Here is a 19,287-nt window from a genome sequence, read left to right on the forward strand (position 1 = left end):
CTGAGCTTGTTCCAATATAGGAGAGATTGTTGAGTCAGATATTTACATAGGAAGATTGGAATCTTCTCAACCTCCTCAAAGAAACGGCTAAGTATGGACTTTGAGCAAGCTTGGACGTTCGAGCATGGTTTCACTACCTCGAGCATGATGTCTTATGGCTATAAGACTATCTTCTGGAATTTCATCTAATTCTTGAAGGCTTCGAGCAAGATACACTTCATCAAGCAAGAATGTTCTTCATCGAGTATGGATTGCCAATCTAGCAAACAACTTGATCTATCCAGCTTAAACCAAGTCTTCTGAGCACAATGATGGGCGAGCATGGATACAATAAAGAAAGATCTCAAATGTTCTAAGTATAAACTTTGAGCATGGTTCAGTCCTGAGCAAGCTTCACACCCGAGTATGCTAAAGGTTGTTCTCCATAAGTCACTAAGGCAGGATTGAATAGATCTTGAAGAACATGCTTGCTTGTAGGACTTATTCGAGCAAAGCAAGAGTATGTCATAAGATTGAAGTCTGCTGGAGGAGAATAATTTCTATCTGAAAATATTCGAAGTAAAGTCTACACGAAGACTGATATCGAGCATGTTGTGCATATCAAGTCTGCTCGACCAGGATATATCATGCTCGAAGACTTGTCTACAATTGTATTTATTTATGCCATTCATTATGTAATCATTAGGGTTTGTAGAAGGAATGTTTAGGCCTATAAATAGTGTCCTAGGTTTACAATGTAAGAAGGACGTTTTGCTGAATACGAGGGCACAATCACCTGAGCGAATATTCTCTTTGTGTAACCTCGTGCAGCCGCCGTCACGAAACCCTAGACATTCCTTGCATTAAAATCACTGTTCCATACAAACGATATATCAATAATAGTGAATCTTTTTCTACCATGTCTATTACTTACTATTTTTGTTATTCAAACCTTCATTCCCAACCCTTGAATATACTGGTTCCGTCGAGATATTCAAGAGACCTTGAGTTCATAGATCTGGTGTGTTCTTGTCAACCTAAACAGGTTTTGCACCAGGTCCGGTCCTAGCACATACTATTTCGGCTATTTTACCCTGGGAGACAGACGAACTCTTTAGTATATACCCAAAATATGTTTTAAGGGACACGTTGTTGAACACGAATCCTCAGCCATAACCGTCAACATTAGTTTGTTTGTTCTAGTAGCAAAGGATCATACTAGAAGATGCAGATCAAGCTCACGTTGAAGACTACACAAAAGATCGTTCGAGAATACGTGATTCAAGGAGCTTAGTCGATGACCAATGTGATGAAGACACAAGACGAAGCATAATATGAAGACTCATTAAAGACACTGGTTCGAATAAATTTTGGAATATGAAAATTTGTATTGTATATTCATTTATTATGTTTTGTACTTATACGATATTTCCAATGCATAAAGAGGGTGTTATAATTATTGTATTATTTATTTAATAAAATCTGACTCATGCCCTATAATTTTTATATATTTTGAGAAAACCTTAGGTAAAGCTATTGTGTAATACTTGAAGTTCCACTCGAGCTCGGCTTTAATGTGTGAAATTAATATACATAATTTCTTGAGAGTTAAAACTTACAAAAATACACCAAACTTGTTAAAGCATGACGAGCCTAAACGATCTTCCCATACAAACTCGAGCTCGTGTAGTAACTTAAACGTTCAGGATTTTAGTATATCACCATTTGAAATTGGGTGGTTTTATCATATTGTTTGAAAGTTTACACGAAGAATAACTGTATTTATAGTTAAGAGGTTGTTAAACTCTGAAGAAAAAAAAATCGCTCACTCCTTATTTACATAAAACTTTGTTGTAGAGTAAATAACTTTATTCCTAATTATGTTGCAGCGAAACAAAAGTCTTTACTTGCTTCAGAGAGTGATGACTTTTACATCCAGAGGTTGGGTTGCTGTGAACAACTTCATCTCCCTTTTTGCTCTCTGCTTGAAATAAAAAACAAAGAAAAAACAAAAAAAGCAAATTCAAATATATATTGTAGGATTCGAGTGTGAGTGTGTGCTAAGTTACCATGTCAGCCAATGTGTTTTGCCATGCTTTATCCATCTCTCCAAAGACAACGTCTATTGTTGGTCGACCTTTGCTTGATTTGGCAACACAGAGCACAGCCACTTGTAGTATGGATTCAAAATCCACAGTGTTTAGATTCCCTTTTAGCCTTGGGTCTTCAATATCCGCCAACGGACGCCTTCCCATGCTCACATCCTTAGCCTGCACAACCCAACTCCCTCCGTATTAATATATGATATAACTTGCTTTATAATCGTTGTGATGCACAAGATGCTTAAAAGAAATATAATTAAGTTATAGAAATTAAATAATTAAATTAAAAAACAAACCTATATTTTATCTAATTAAATGGTTTTATATGTTCAAATTATATTTTCTAATGGAATATTCATATGAATACATGGTGTATTCGCATGCAATTTCTTCATAATCACAAAAACGATGCAATTAGTGATTTTATAAGTTGCAATCATAAATTTTAATGGGATAGCGAATTATAACAAAATATAGTAAGAAGTTTCATTATGAATGACATTAATAAAGAACATCACAAATATAAAATTAACATGAATAAAACACGGTTTATATTATAGTTTCGAAAGAGATGGATGAAAACTCATGCATCCATGGAGGTTGAATCAATATGTCAAAATGAAAATGTTATATATTCATAATTTCTCATTGACTTTATCACCTAAAACCTATCAATATCATTTATTGAATTTTCCCACATTCATCTCCTACACTCAAAAGCGTCAATAAAATTATTTAAAAAAATAGATATGATTTCGTTAAAAATATAAATATTTTGATTATATTGACATACATACCTGCATATTTTTAATCCCTATAATTTAATTAATTATTTATTTGATTAAGGGATGCACAGATATGTTTTGATCATGCTGACATAAATATGTTTTCATTAAAAATAGAAAACGAGTTTGAGCGGGAAATTTATGCTAAAAATGAATCTCCAAATCACATGTGTCCTGGGTTATTTTCTTTAATTAGAATAGATAGATATTATTTAAGAATGTGTCACCCAGCATCCGTACCCGCATAACTTGGCATTAGTATACACATAACGTGGAATTGAACCCGTCACCCGAAGCATTACGCATTAATCGGATGCATCCCCATCAGCACGTTCATCAAATGCGTTACTGGTACGCTCATAAACCAGCGTCGGTACGTGTACTCAACGTCGATACATGGTAACGCGATACACCCATAACATGGAGTTAGATGCATAACACGGTGTTGGGTCTTTCGCTGCATCGGTGTATGCGTAATCTAGCTCCAATATGTGTGTGGCGCGTCGCTGGTACGCAGGTAATGCAAGCGCTAGCGCATTACTTAGGCCTGAACGCATGTAACTGGTGCCGATAACCATAAGCAAAGCCAAAATTTACAGTAGTTTAAAAATACTCAATTCTAAATATCTCATTTTAACCCGTAACCTGTTCCCAACTGAAGCCATTCTAACCCTAACTCATTCTGGCCCGACTCCTTTCGACACGACCCATACCAAAATTACCCTTTTTAGATCGACATGTTCCAACCCTAACTCTTTCTTACCTAATCCATTTTGACCCTTGACCCGATCCTGCCCGACTTGACCCATTTGTAGTCCTAAGTATTAATAACATACGCATTTAATCCATTTTTGTCATTCAGTATAATTTTTCTCTCATAACTTGCGTTGGTTAATTTAAGCAAAAAAAAAAGGCTGAACACGTGACCATGTTTAACTTTTTTTTCACAACATTCCGGTATATATTTTGTTGAAAATTGAGTTGTATTTAAAAATAAAGTATTTTTATACATGTGTCAATATCGCTATTATAAGAACCGCTATTCGAATTTTTTTTTTTCAATTGATATAAAACACGTGTTGATATCCTTTAGAGCTTATAAAAACTTTACTTTTTGGGTTTCCAATTTTGTTTGTTACATTGAACATTGGTTCGATAATAAACCAAACTGACACCAACCGATTCCCATTACATTGAATGGCAAAATCCCACTTGTTGTTGTTGTAGTTGTTGTTGTTGTTGTTATTATGCAACTTATTGTAGATTTTTACAAAAAGGTAAAAAAAATAAAAAAAATAAATTAGGCATGTTAAAGAATCTAAAGAACAAGAACGAAGCATGTTTGTGTTCAATCTTTTAACTGAACAAACAAGCAAACACAAACAAGTAAGCGAGCATTGTTTTCTTGTTCCTAATCGTTTGTTAAGAAAATGACTGTATTGTGTTCGTGCTGTTTGTGTTCGTTCGTTAGACCTATAATGAAAGGTTCATGAACGAGCATAACTGAACACAAGTTAAAGGATATAACACCAATTAAATTAATCGTCTACATAAATACGTTGGGTGGAAACAAGACTATATTGTGATAAGAAGTAATAAAATAGGACTAAATTGTAATAGGCCTAAAAATTTTAAGTAAATGCGTTGACGGATGAAAATAAATGGAAAAACGCAACATGTGCTTATGTTCCTTTGTTCAATAAGCAGAAAAAATATATTATTATGAAGGTTGGTATGAACACTAGTGTCATTTGTTTTAGGGAGATTTACATATTAGTACTCCCGCAAGACCATCAATTATATATTTCCTCAACATAAAAAATCAATTACATATTTTCTCTTTCTAAGACCATTTTCACATGTCAAATCAAAAGATCTATTGTGTCTTTCCTCATATATATATATATATATATATATATATATATAGAGAGAGAGAAAACTTATCTTTAAAGAGAAAACTAAAAAACTCCTAAAGAATTATTTTTAATTAAAAATAAAAAATATTTTCAAAATTCTGTTTTAGCCATTATTCTTATATTTTCTTATATTTCACTCGAAAAATATAAAAAAATAAAAAAAACCGCTGTAATGCACATACATATTATTGTGCGATACCGTTGTATTACACATGTGTATTACTATGTATTTTTGAGTTTAATAGTGTTTTATTGCATATATTCAATATTTGTGTATTGTATATGTGTAGTAGTGTTGTATTATATGGAAAAAAAATAATAATAAAATAAAAGTCGATGTGGTGCACATGTTCGTTAATGTTGTATTACACATGCGTACTAATGTGTATTCGATGTGTGTATTAGTCTTATATTGCATATATACAATAGTGTGTATCAAATATGTGCAATAATGTTTTATTCTATGCAATACAAACACTTTTGCATATATGCAATGCACACTATTACACATGCGTACTATACCGAGGAGGTTACTGACAAGGGTTTTTTTTTTTTTTTTTTAAACCAATAACAACATATAAGAGTAATGGAAAAAAAAAGAAACTTCAAAAAAAAAATTTTTAAAAGTTAAAAATAGTTTTTTAGAAATTTTTAAGAGTTTTTAAATTTTCTCTTTAAGAGTAGTTTTAACTAGAACCCACCCTTATATATATATATATTACATATTTATTTATTTCATTAAAACTAACTTATCGAATGATCATTTTACTCTTATATATTTAATAAGGTTTTAAATATGGGGCATTTACATATATCCCCTTCCTAAGTTACCTTATTACATATTTACCCATCCCTTAAAAATCAATAACATATTTCCCCTCTCTAAACCACACATATCACATATCTCTCCATTTTATTAAAATTTACATATATCCTCTTCCTTAAAACATCAATTACATATCTCCTCAAGTTCAATCCAAACCGAGACGATGTAAACACAAACTTATCGGGTCCCTAAATCTTCAAATCATGTCTCACCAATTTTTTTGTGCGTCAAGAAAGAAATGGAGGATAAGATGTGGGGGTCGGAATTTGCAATATATTTAGTTAAATTTAAAAAATTTAACAAATGTTAATTATATTAAAATTTAAAAATAAAATATAAAAATCAAGTCGACACTCAGCATCAACTTAACAAAAAAAAGATAAAAAGATTTCCTATGTGAAACAAAAAAAGGCTAAAAACACATGTTAAAAACCTTTAATTTAATCAAACATGAAAGTTAAGTGACTTAATTGGAACACTTTTAAGTTGAGTAACCTAATTGCAATACTTTTGAAAGTTGATTACTATTCTATGAAGTTGCCCCTTTATTAATGGTAAGAGATATGGGTAACTTGGTAATTTGATATGAAAAAGTGAAATTTGTAATTGCTTGTTTAGGCGTGGAAAAATATGTAATTAAGAGTGCTAAGTAAGAGGAAATATGTAAAAATCCCTTTAACTATTTTGTATTATTCGTTCAGGGATAGTTACGCCTATCACGTGTCTAGCGCTGGTTTCGCATCACGTGCCAGTTTCGATACAGGATTTGGTTTTGATTTCAGCGGCGATTACGCTGGTAACCGCCATACGCGTTCCTTTCTGGTTACGCTGGTAATACGTCCTACGGTAGATACACATTCGATGTTGGTTATGCTGGCAATGTATCCGATGATAGCTACATTTCAGGTGCCAACTAACTGTCCGACACTGGTAATTAGCTACATGTCGAGCACAGATTAACGTTTCTAACATTGATTATGTGTACGACACTGTTACGCGTTCGACAACGGTAAACAATTAGGTTTCCAATGTCGGTTACGTGTCCAGCACCAACAACGCATCGGACACTTGTGACGCATTCAGTGTATGTCGTTGATTAAGCTTCTACCGCTGATAATGTGTTTAACGCCGGTTAATGCGCTCGACGATGATTAACCAGCTCTATGCCTGTAATGCATCTAATGCCAAATAACATGTTTGAATTCGGATGCATGCTCCTCATCAGTTAACATGTCCTCGTCGTAATCGAAACCGTCATCTGGGTTCAAACTAGCACCAGACGTGAAACCGGCGTCGGGTGCGTAATTGGCGTCTAACACAAAACTGGAGGCAGACGCGTTATCAATATAGTTGCGGCCATACTATTAATATGTAAAAAAAGATCTTTTACCAAAACTAACGGTAAAATGTCATTCAATAAGTTAATTTTAATAAAATGAATAAATACTTAATGCGTATGTTTTATGTTTTATGATGAGGAAATATGTAATTCATGTTTTGGCTCGGGAAAACTCTAATTGATGGTCGTAGGATATATTCTTGACTTGGCAAAATGCGTAATTCATGAAGATAGTAAGAGAAAATATGGAAATGCCCTGTTGTTTCAAGTTTCATTTTCACTACTTATACTCTACATACCGTACGCTTTTAACTCATTTATATATCATTCAATTTGATTTTTCCCAAACACCATGTGTTCGTTAATTATTTTTAAAAAAAAGCTATATTCATAGTTGTGTTTTTTTTCTTGATATGCCAGTATAAATTTTGTTGAAAATAAAGTTGTATTTAAAATAAATAAAGAATTTTTTGGTGTCGTAGGTTATACGACTGCAGGCATCGGTATTGTCAGAGTTCGTATATCACTTTTCAACCGATGTATTACACAAACCTTTTAGACATATCACGACTTTAGTTTTTAGAATTTTTTTTTTATAAATTTCGGTTGCTATAGGGAGTACCTTGTATCGTAACGAATCAAAAGGATACCAACCAAATTCGGCTACATCGCACAAGAGAATCACATTGATTATTATTATTATTATTATTATTATTATTATTATTATTATTAATTACCAATTTACTATTATGATTATACTAACATGTTTGTTGAATAGAAGCTTACTTTTCTGGTGAGTTGATCTCTGGCTTCAAGATCCAGCTCAATCACTTTTTGACCTGAAAGAAGTTGAAGTGCCACAATACCAAAACTGTAGATGTCACTTGCACATGTCAACTTTGCATTGCTCATGTATTCAGGGTCCATATAGCCTATGGTTCCACGTACATCCGTGAACACTTTGCTCTCTTCCATCCCTAAAACTTTTGCCAACCCAAAGTCTGACAGCTTCGGTTCTAGGTTCTCAGTAAGAAGGATGTTTGTAAGCTACAAAACAAACACTTCCAAGTCAGCAACGTTTATCCTCTATTCTACTCAAAGCTTATAAGGGCATATGTCAATATGTCATACCCTGTGAGTGTGAGCCAGATTATTGCCATGTTACTCAACGTTTTCACGCTCACGCTCACATCACGTTGGCTCGGCATGGCAGTTTGGTTTTTCTTATTATTCTTATTATAAGAGGGGAAGGGGCACTCATGGCCGCAATGTTTTCGTGGCCGGACTAGACCGACCGGTCCAACCCGTTCAACCTGGAATCGGACACACCATCGGTCACAATAAGCCTTATAGAAGCAATCAAACCGGATTTGATATATATAACGGATGTTTTAGTTTATAGAGAAGGATGAGTGCAGTGGTTTGTAATTCGAGCGATGTATTGTGGGATGAGTTTGGAACAACTTAAATATGAGTTTAAGAAAAACTACAAGAACGTTTATATTGGTTTTGAACTCAGGACCTATATTTTTGTTTTTTTTATATATTTTTTAGCTTGTATCATCAACCAACATGAATTTGATGTTAGCATACTGATTATACATTAATATGAACACTAATTTTCATGAGAGAATATAATACGGTTTTCATCTTTCATGGGCTTCACTAATTTAGACTATATTAGTTATAAAAGATTCAGTTTTTTCTGAACTAGTTATAATATAATCGAGTTCTTAGGAATGATCCGACCAGTGAACGAGTAGAGCGGCCGATTCAATGGCCGGTCCGGTTTTAAAAACATTGGTCGTGGATACTACTCATGCATTAACCAATTCTGCATTGTCATTTCATTTCTACTCCTCAAGTACTCAGAAAGCACAAAATCACTATCAGCTTCTATCCACCAGTGTCCCAGAGCTTTTTTAGTTCAAATTAATAACAATTGATTAGGATTAAAATTTGATTATAGGCTCACACAGTAAATAAAAGTTTATGGTAATTAATAATAAAATCTATTGCTGTAAGTGTCAATAATATAATTTAGGGAGAAAAAGGATAACATAAGAAATAGATAGGGAGGATCCGGCGTGGGGTTTAACCTAAATCGAAGAATACAGCGGCCTCCTCCATATCACACTTTGTCTCATCGTAATTTTGTAACATATCTAGAGGTAATTTTTCTTCACACGTATTCTTTTTCGTCAGAAATCAACCAAAAGCTACAGGGAAATTGACCGAAAATTGGCCGACGATTAGAACTGATTAGGTCCATTTTTACCTATTAAGACAGCCTAGGACCGGTCTTAACTGTCTTTTTGACCTGTTGACCGTTCAACAGTCAACAATGGAATTGGTTTTATGTGGCAAGGTTTGCTGTGGAATGAAGCCGTCTACCCTAACTGTATTGGTGGCGATGGTTTTACCCCATGGCTTCCAACCCGTTTTGCTTTTGCTGTGATCTGCCTCGTCCTCACTAATACTTCATATGGCATTTAATTAGAGTTTTCTCAAACAAGTTGTACTCATTAGTTAAAAAAAAATAAAATAAAATTCATCAGTTATTAAAATTTTCTTTTCCTCGACATTTCAACATAAATTTAAAAAGTTGTTAATAAGAAAAAAAAATCTGGTCCTGTAAACAATGCTCACTGTTTTGGTTGAACATTAATCTTTTGTTTAGTTTTATTTTTGTTAGTAAGTATTTTTTTTTTAACTAATAAATATTAAGTATTAAAATATTTAGTCTTTTATTTTGTTGATTTTTTAAAAAATTCATTAGACATATGGTACCTGGCTCACATTCATCAAGTATAACACATGGTCTATTAATGCACACACACACACAGAGCGATAGATCACCTTGATATCTCTATGAACAATACACCCATCTATGTAATGATGGAGAAATCGTATCGCGAGTGCACAATCTCTCAAGATCTTAACTCTTTTTTCCCAAGCCAAAACGCTATCTCTTCCTGTGACAAGAATCGCATACATACAATATTTGTATCGGAAGGATTGTATTGTATTATATTAATAATTTTAATTACTTACTCAAGAGATGATAAGCAAGATTTCCAGCAGGACAATACTCGTAAACCAAATATTGTTCATCATCTTCAGTGCAACATCCAAAAAGACAAACAAGATTCGGGTGGCGGATTCTTGAGAGGCCCTCAACTTCACGTGTAAAGGAGTCGGCGTTGTTTCTGTTACTTATCTGTTTAATAGCCACGGCTTGTCCACTTGGTAGAAACCCTTTATAAACCTCACCGGCGCTTCCACGGCCAAGGCATTGTTTTTCACCCGAGAAGTTAATGGCATGCTCTATTTCTGCCTTGGAGAATCTATAAAGGCCTGACCATGCGGTTGGAGTTTCTTTCGTGTGAAATTGAGCCGATTTGTTGTCTTGGTGTTTCTTGCGTGTCACGTATTTGACCAGCATAATAACAAGCATCAGACCTATGCTAGCAAGAACGATGCCGAGTAATGTCTGGAAAAGGGAATCTGGTAGACCAGATGATATGTTATGGCTATTAACCGAAAACATGTTGCGATAAAATTTGATTAATTAATTGCTTAAAAAGGTAACCAATTTGACTTACGTTTCAGTTTGATGTAGCCTGGATCTGTAACAAAAAGAAGAAGCCCGAATCAATAATAACAAAATGCTAATAGGAGCAAAACATTATGACGTCTAATGGCATACACAAAATGGCCAATACAGAATCCAAATTGATATTTTAAACGCATGTACAAAACTATATTATTGCTATGCAATCTAATTTTGAATTAAGGGAAATTGGATTTTAATAATTCCAACAATCTAACTAGTGGTAGCTTCAACTTTCAACTTTGTTACCAATACCAATCCTACACTAATATATCAATAATTCCGTTTATCTCTAATATAAGTTAAACAAAGACTTTGAAAGTAAATTGATGGTTTTATATTTTCCACAAAGTAAGAGGGGCAAAATGAAGAAAAAATACTGAAACTCTTTTCTTCTTTTTGCATTCCCATTTTGCCGGCTTGTGACTCAGGCCACCTCTTACGTGTCTCCGATGAACTTAAAACAAACCGAAACAACCAAATTGATTTCACATTTTGACTCGAAATCTTGACCAAGTCCCACACCACCGTTTTGATGCTTAATTTCGTTTTATTAACCACAATTATTCGAGCGAGAAATTAGGAGAAACGACCTTAGACTAAAATTTCAGTTAAAGGGGCTCTCTCTCTCTCTCTCTCAAACTGCCTCCATTTTGTCTGGCCAAGCTCGCCGACTAACATCTAATGGTTGTTGCGTCCGGTGGGTGTGGCGGCTGGAAATTCGGAGAAATTGTGAAATAAATATGATAAAATAGGTTCTTTTAAACATGAAGATTCAATGTTTTTTTAATCAAATCTATAATATGTGTAAACCACACAGACTATTTGTGTAATTAGAAAAAAAACGTAGCTAACGATATGTTATTGTGTCATCGTTTTTCCACACAGACTATTTGTGTAATTAGAAAAAAAACGTAACTAACGATATGTTATTGTGTAATCATTGAAAAACGATGACACGGAAAGAAAAGAAAAAAAGCAGGGAAAGAAGATTTTATTTCACATAATGAAAAATTACAATTAACAAGAAACAAGAAAACAATATATATATATATATATATATGTACACACACACACATGTTATATGGCGTATATCGTATGCGTATATCCGACATATACGCTGACATCCTACCACAAGTTGTAGGTTGAGAAAACCACAACTTGCACAATAGTGAGTGGAAATGAGATCCTGGTAAGCTTTTAGTAAAAATATCAGCAAGCTGATCATGCGTCTTCGTATGCATCAAAGTCACTAGTCCTTCTTGTAACTTCTTGGGAACAAAATGACAATCTATTTCAATGTGTTTTAGTGTGTTCATGAAACGCAGGATTTTTGGCAATATAGATTGTAGCCTGACTATCAAATTTAACCATGACAGGAGTAATGTTTGGAACATTGAACTCTAAGAGAAATCTTGTCAACCAGGCAAGTTCAGCGGTCACCCGCCAAAGAGATCGGTGCTCGGCTTCAGTCGAGCTCAAAGAAACAATTGATTGCCCTTTAGATTTCCAAGAAATCAGAGAGCCCCCAAGAGAAACATAAAACCCACTAACCGATCGACGAGTATTAGGGCAGCTGCCCAGTCTGAATCACATAATGCTTGTAGATCAAAGGAAGCTTTATTATTGAAGAATAATCCCTGAGATAAAATTCCTTTGACATATGAAAGGGTACGAAGCGCTGCATACTAATAAGAAATCCTCGGATCTTGCATGAATTAACTTATAAACTGAACAACAAAAGCAAGATCAGGTCTTGTGTGAGTAAGGTAACTAAGTTTACCAACAAGATTTCTGTATTGTAAAGGGTCATCAAGAACAAGTCCCTCATGAGCTTTAAGTTGTAAATGACGAGGCAATGATGAGTTCGTGACAGGAAGATTGGGAGTATCAAATTCAGAAAGCATGTCCTTAGAAAACTTTCCTTGGCACATGATAACACCTTTGATAGTGTAAAGAACTTCCAAACCCAAAAAAATAATTGGGGCTTCCCAGATCTTTGACTTTCAAAGTTGAGTCCAGGAGAGTCTTGAGATTATTGATCTCTTCCAAATTGTTCCCAGTAACTAATATGTCATCGACACATACAGCAACATATACCATGGAGGATCCCATAGTCTTTGAAAACAAAGAATGATCATTTTGAAAACCTATATACCCTCTTGACCTTAATTCGAAAGACAATTTCCTATACCATTGTCTAGAAGCTTGTTTTAAACCATATAAAGATTTCTAAAGTTTAAGCACTGTATTATCAAGAAGCTGCATACTAGGTGGTGATAGCATATAGATATCTTCATCTAAATCGTTAAGAAGAAAAGCATTATTAACATCTAGCTGGTATAGAGGCCAACTTCTTTTTGTAGCGACGGCTACAAGGCTTCGAATAGTGGGCATCTTGATAACAGGAGAAAAACATTTCATTATAATCAATCTCCTCTTTTGAGTATCTCCTCTCACCACCAATCTAGCGTTATAACGTTCAACCGTCCCATCTACTTTTGTGTTTAACTTTAAACACTCATTTTCATTTAACAGCCTTCTTTCTAGGGGGGGGAAGAACAGTAAAAACCCAAGTATTATTGTTTACAAGCGCCTGAAATTTAGCTTTCATGGCATCTTGCTATTCAGGAACGCCTACAGCTTCCTTATAAGAAGTAGGCTCATGTAAGTAAGAAATTTCTTGAGTAAGAAATTGACTGGAAGGAAGAAGATGAGAAGAAGAGCGAGAGATAGGAAAGGAGTACGAATTAGTGATAGTATAAAACAATGATGATGAGAAGATTTAGAGTTATTGCAAACATAGTCATTTAAGTATGAGGGCGGAACAGAAGTTCTCGAAGATCTTCGAATAAGTTTAGGAGAATTAATAAGTAGAGGGGCAGAAATACGAACGGAAAATGAAGGGTCGGTAGGAGGAGTAGGATCAGAAGGAGGAGTAGAGAAAGGATCATCAAAAAATTGATTGATGAGATCGATAGATGGAAAAATAAAACTTTCTTTGGATTTAGTTATTGAAGGAAATAAAGCTTCATTAAAAACAACGTCTCTTGATATAAAAACTTTGTTTGTGGTAAGGTCATACAATTTGTATGTGTTTTTACCAAGAGGATAACCCAATAAAACACAAGGTACAACCCTTGGTTTGAATTTATCTCTTCTAGGAGATAAGGTGGAAGTATAAGCAAGACAAACAAAAGATTTCTTATGATCATAAGAAGGAGCTTGTCCTGTTAAAACCTCATAAGGGCTTTTATTGTTAAGAATTTCGATAGGAAACCGATTGAGTAAATGTGTTGTTGTTAACACACAATCACCCCAATACTGAACCGACAGCTTAGATTGAAACATAAGAATTCTTGATGTTTCAAGAAAATGTTTATGTTTTCTTTCAACAATGCCGTTTTGTTGAGGGACAACTATACAAGTGGTCTAATGAATAATTCCTTTACCCAACAAATAAACACTTTGAACAAATTCAGACTCCAGTTCAAAAGCATTACCTAATCTGATGCATTTCACAGTGGTACCAAACTAGTTGCTAACCATTTCAATAAATGATTGAAGTATAAGGAAAAGCATTGCTTTTAGCTGAAAGCAACTGTGTCCATGTAGTTTTGCTGTAATCATCCACAATGGTTAAAAAATATTTAAAACCATTGTATGTAGCTGTGTGATAAGGCCCCAAAACATCAATATTAATTAACTCAAAAATTTTACTAGTTTATGTGGTACTAGTAGGAAATGGCAGTTTATGTTGTCGTGCCTTAGGAAAAATATCACAATGCTCAATACATTTGACAGAAACATTAGAATTGAAAAATAATTATTTTAGTTTGTAGCTTGGTAAATGACCAAGTATGTTGTGCCAAGTTTCAGAACTTGCAACAAAATTACAAACATTATTTGAAACAAAAGCATTGACAGGAAAATGCTTAGTGGCTTCGAGAAGGTAAAGTCCATTTAGCATATCACCAAGAACCTGTGGCCGCTTTAGAGATGGAGCCTGCAAAACACATGTATTTTTAGAGAAGAGAACAATACCATCAGTATCAATGCATAATCTTGAGACAGAAAGAAGTTTACGCTTAAAATGTGGGACCAAAAGAACATTTGATAAAGAAATGTCACCGGTCAAAGGAGCAGTCCCATATTGATGGACTGTGACAGATGTGTTATTAGGAAGAGTGATCAAAATTGGATTTTTAAGAAAAGAAACGTTTGAAAAAAGATTTTGATCATGGCACATATGATTAGTGGCACCAGTGTCAATGATCCGTTTGGAGTAATATTTTGAAGAATTATGAGACAATATACCTCGGAAAGATTCCTGATTGATAGTTGTGGCACAATTAGCAGCATATCTAGTTGAAATATCATATTGAACTTTAGTTTGCTGCAATAAAACCATCAAATCATTATATTGTTGATGCTTTATCTTTTACTGTTGTTCAGACTGATTTTGACCACTATTTCCTTGCTATTTAGCAAGGTTGGCAAATTTCTTTCCTTTAGTGAACTTGAAGTCATTGGGTAGACCAATCATGTTATAGCATTTATTAACTGAATGGCCATTCCTCTAGTAATGAATGCACACCAAATTTCTTCTATTCTCTCATGTTTCCCCACTGGTGGGACCTCCACTGCTTGCATTCATATATGCAGAAAGAGCAGTGAAATCAGTGGTGGTGTTAATTTCCTTTTGCTTCTCATCTTGCATGAGAATACCATATGCACGGTTGATAGAAGGATGAGGTTGCATCATCAAGATGTTACTTACTTCTGATCGTGACATAACAAGGATTAAAACCAACAAGTTTTTAGCTGGCAGAGCAATCGTCATTGCTCTTTTCCAAGAACTGAATTAGTGTCATCAAAGAATTTGGAAACAAGGATCATCCCGGGATGAAGGTAGAGAGGGTTCGAGGAATCATTGGTCATAGTCGGAGGAACATAACTACTTGAGGCTGCCATTAAACATAGAAGAACGAAACAAACGCACGAGGAGAAGAAACGAAAAACAACAAGAAACGAGCGCATAGAAATGTAACGTATAAGTGATGCGATGTATAGCATATACAACATATGACTTATACGGAGACAAGAAAGATATGCGCCGTGTAAGTTATACGCTAAACTTATACGGCGTATAACATGATCAAGAATATTTTGACAAGATTTTGTGAGAATGAAGATGAAATGATCTGACACTTTAAGAAACTGTTAAAAACAAGTATATGACATGTTGTGAACTTTAGGTGAGATTTGAACGATTAAATCTCCTGGAATGATGAAAAAATAGAAATGAGATGCTTTTGAAGTTTTTTCAAGAAGATAACGAGATGAAAGTCCGAAGATACACATGAATGATGGAAGAAAATGATCAAAAGATCAACAATAAACAACGGATGAAGAGAGAAAGCTGGTGAAACAAAAGAAACCGGTTGAAATGAAGACAACGATAAAGAACATTCCTTTGGTATCATGTAATCGTTGAAAAACGATAACACAGAAAGAAAGAAAAAAGAAGCAGAGAAAGAAGATTTTATCTCACCGAAATGAAAATTACAATTAGCAAGAAACAAGAAAACATATATATATACATATATATATAGGCATATGTTATACGGTATATAACATATTCGCATATCTAACATATACGCTGACATATTGTGGAATTGTAAATGGTAATAGCGTTCCCAAGCTGTTCCTTATAAATATGTGAGTAATTTTTGTAAATTATATGATTTTGTTATGAGTGGTTGTGAGTAAATAGGATAACAAATGTTATCTCATAAAGTTATTTTTGGGTTTACGTTGTTTACACCATATAATTTATTAATCTTTTTTGAAGCTAGTCGTAAATGAAGGAAAGAGAATAATTATTAATAATAATAAAGGTATAAAAATATTAGTGAATTGAAAAGGATAGAAAAAATATATTGAATTTTAGTGTAATTATATTGATATTGATATAGAATGAGCTAGGAATGCTCTAACAAAGATAAAAATTGGGATTGCCAGTAGTAGTTCGATTGTTGATATAGATTATTAGCCGATAGGTAAGTAAAAAATGCAATTTTTCTTGAATTAGAAGGCTAATGCATAAAGAAGCTCCTTAACCCATAATTCAATTTGAACACGTGTTCTGGAGAAAAATAAAAAGAAGAAATAGTAGGTAGATACCTTAAAATATAAAAAGACAACATGGTAACGAGAATCAAAATGAAAAACAGTAGTAGGTCGGTACCATGCACATCCAAGAAATGCAAACAGCCATAAAGGTGATCAAGAGCAGAAAAGGAGGTGTGGTTCCTATAGTTGATGGAAGCAAGGGCCGTGACAAGAGCAATCCCACAAACCTCCTTGTCCGTTTCAATATTATTATTCCCGTTCTTGTTGTTGGCCTCCACTACTGAATCCCGGGCCTTCAACACCGCACCACTACACCTCTTGCAGATGTCATCAAACGAAGAAACCCCCAGACTGTTGTTATTCATTAATTGACCACAAATCGCACAGGCTTCATGGAACTCCTTGTTATTCTGGAAATCTGCTATTGAGAAGCCTGAACAACTGGGGGCGGCTTCTTTGAAGAAATTGTTGAAGTTACAGGCCTCAGAGTTGACGGAATTGGTCTGGGATTGGAAGATGGATGGGTGGCTGCAGCTTGACCATTCATTGGAATCGAGGAAGATCGGGGTGGTGGTGGTTGGTGAAGTTGCTGATGATAGGGCCAGGGATTTAGAGATGAGGGTTAGAGGGGATTGGCAGCAGAGGCTGGTTGTTAGAATGCCCCATGATTTGATCTTCTGCTGCTTTCCTATGCACTCGCCGTTTGGTTCGTAAGCTAGTAATGTGAAGTTCAACAAACACCCTGCAGCAAACAAATAGTTGGTACAAATATGTAACTAGAGAGCGAGACTAACTAAGGTATCGTATTCACGAGTAGCATGTGGTCAGTATTGTAAAATTTGTTTGATTATTAAAACTTATAAAATTAACATTAATTAATTCTTTCATGGTACAAATGTATATGCAATGCATATAAAATTAAAACGTGTGTATACCTCCATCATCTCCGTATGCATGCGCAGGTGAAACACAAAACTGAAAGAAGAAAATTGATACACATACGAGGAAAGACAAGCCCTTCAAACGTTTCCGTGTTTTATCCGTCATTAGAGGAAAAAAAGTACTTACCAAACAGGGGTGTTCAAATGCTATAATATATATATATATATATATATATATATATATGTGTGTGTGTGTGTGTGTATGTGTGTGTGAAAGAGAGTGGATATTCTTGTGAATGTTTAATTCTGCAAAATATATAATTAATTACATGATTTCGTTTTAGAAAACTCAGAAACTAACATATTGTGGACGGGACACCCCAACTCATTGATGGTCTCATCCTTGACAAAATCAATACAGTTGGTTTGTTTGGGACCAAGGAACAAGAATATACCCATTCAACTGAAAATTGTTAATTAACTAATATATTTAAAAACTAACGTATGATGCGATTATATTATAGTCAATATACTATAAAACAGTTGCAACAAAATTTATTCCTGTAGTGCATGTGTACACTTATTTTACATGCATGATTAAATATTCTATTTTCACTTTTATGAATGAAATGATTATTTACTCACTCAAGAGGAGTCATTTAGATTTTATAAATATGGATAAACCTACATTTTAAGGACTGGTGTTACTCTGTGACAAAAGTTATTTGTTTTACATACATACTTAATAGTTTTGAGTAATATACAGTGTATACTTTTTAATAATGACATATCTGACTATCATAATCTATCTATAATATTAAAGCAACACAAGTTGTTCACATGTCATTTAACTAGGTACTTTATATGGTCACTATTTTCTATTATACTATATTTCTTATTATATTATGATTCATGACCCGTTTTCTTATTATAACTCATAACCCATAATACTTTCCTATTATAACCCATGACCTATAATACTTTATAAAATTTTGAAAAATAGATTATTGTGTGCTATGGGTTTGGAACCCAGGAACTAATCTTTCAAACCAAATGTGTTTACTAACTTTAATAACATGTTAATTGTGTTTGATTTCTTGACTTAACATATATAAATGTGATTTCTTTTCAAGTATAAACCAAAATTATATTTAATTATTAACATTCTCATAATTCACAATATGACATTGTATTCTCATATTTCTTTAACACAATCATTTAAGATTGTTTATCGTTTCTATCTTTATTTTAAAATATAATATATTTTTATTTATTTATTTTCTTTTACAACAAAACATTTAGTCTTTGTAAATTTAATTTTTAAATTCGCGATAACATTGTTATAAATATCATTTTTATAGACACAATATTTAACATAACAATATCGGCATAAATGTTTTAACTGAAATAAATCAAAAATCAAGATTTAGTTTTCAACTTCAATATATCAAAAACATAATAAAAAAAATCATAAATAAAAACTATTATATGAAACAATTGAATTTATGTATTACATATAATGATTTTTTATTTTTGTTATATTTTTCACCCGTGTCTGTGTGAAACACATGCTCTAACCTAGTTTAACATAATAGTACCATCAATCTGCAGTGGCTACTCAATCAATATGGTACTAATAGGATGCGTACGTGTTAGACTGCCCGCAGCACAAAGAAATTCATCACACACGTAGCTGATGTGGTGGTGCACC

At 33.7% G+C, this 19,287-nt stretch overlaps 1 protein-coding gene across 1 annotated transcript; it reads right to left on the bottom strand.

The window, feature by feature from the left end:
* Positions 1-1,891: 1,891 nt before the first annotated feature.
* LOC143573247 (serine/threonine-protein kinase CDG1-like) lies at positions 1,892-17,742 on the bottom strand. The gene is made up of 8 exons (XM_077058178.1): positions 17,631-17,742; positions 16,811-17,437; positions 10,553-10,576; positions 10,002-10,454; positions 9,807-9,922; positions 7,734-7,994; positions 2,049-2,249; positions 1,892-1,960 (listed from the first exon to the last, which is right to left on the bottom strand). The coding sequence occupies exons 1-8, from the start codon at positions 17,740-17,742 to the stop codon at positions 1,892-1,894; spliced, it is 1,863 nt and encodes a 620-aa protein (XP_076914293.1).
* Between the last annotated feature and the right edge of the window lie 1,545 nt (positions 17,743-19,287).

This window comes from Bidens hawaiensis, unplaced genomic scaffold, assembly GCF_021521415.1.
Source record: "Bidens hawaiensis isolate Kalapana, Puna unplaced genomic scaffold, B.hawaiensis_p1.1 tig00026253_1, whole genome shotgun sequence".
NCBI classification, from domain to species: Eukaryota; Viridiplantae; Streptophyta; class Magnoliopsida; order Asterales; family Asteraceae; genus Bidens; species Bidens hawaiensis.

What these genes read in the sequence shown, in the direction of transcription:
- LOC143573247 (XM_077058178.1), bottom strand. Translation starts at nt 17,742, where the DNA reads ATGACGGATAAAACACGGAAACGTTTGAAGGGCTTGTCTTTCCTCGTA. An exon ending in TTGTTCATAGAGATATCAAG is followed by an intron (nt 7,995 to 9,806) that starts GTGATCTATCGC and finishes TTTGTTTTGTAG; the next exon opens with CTTACAAACATCCTTCTTAC. An exon ending in AAAACACATTGGCTGACATG is followed by an intron (nt 1,961 to 2,048) that starts GTAACTTAGCAC and finishes TATTTCAAGCAG; the next exon opens with AGAGCAAAAAGGGAGATGAA.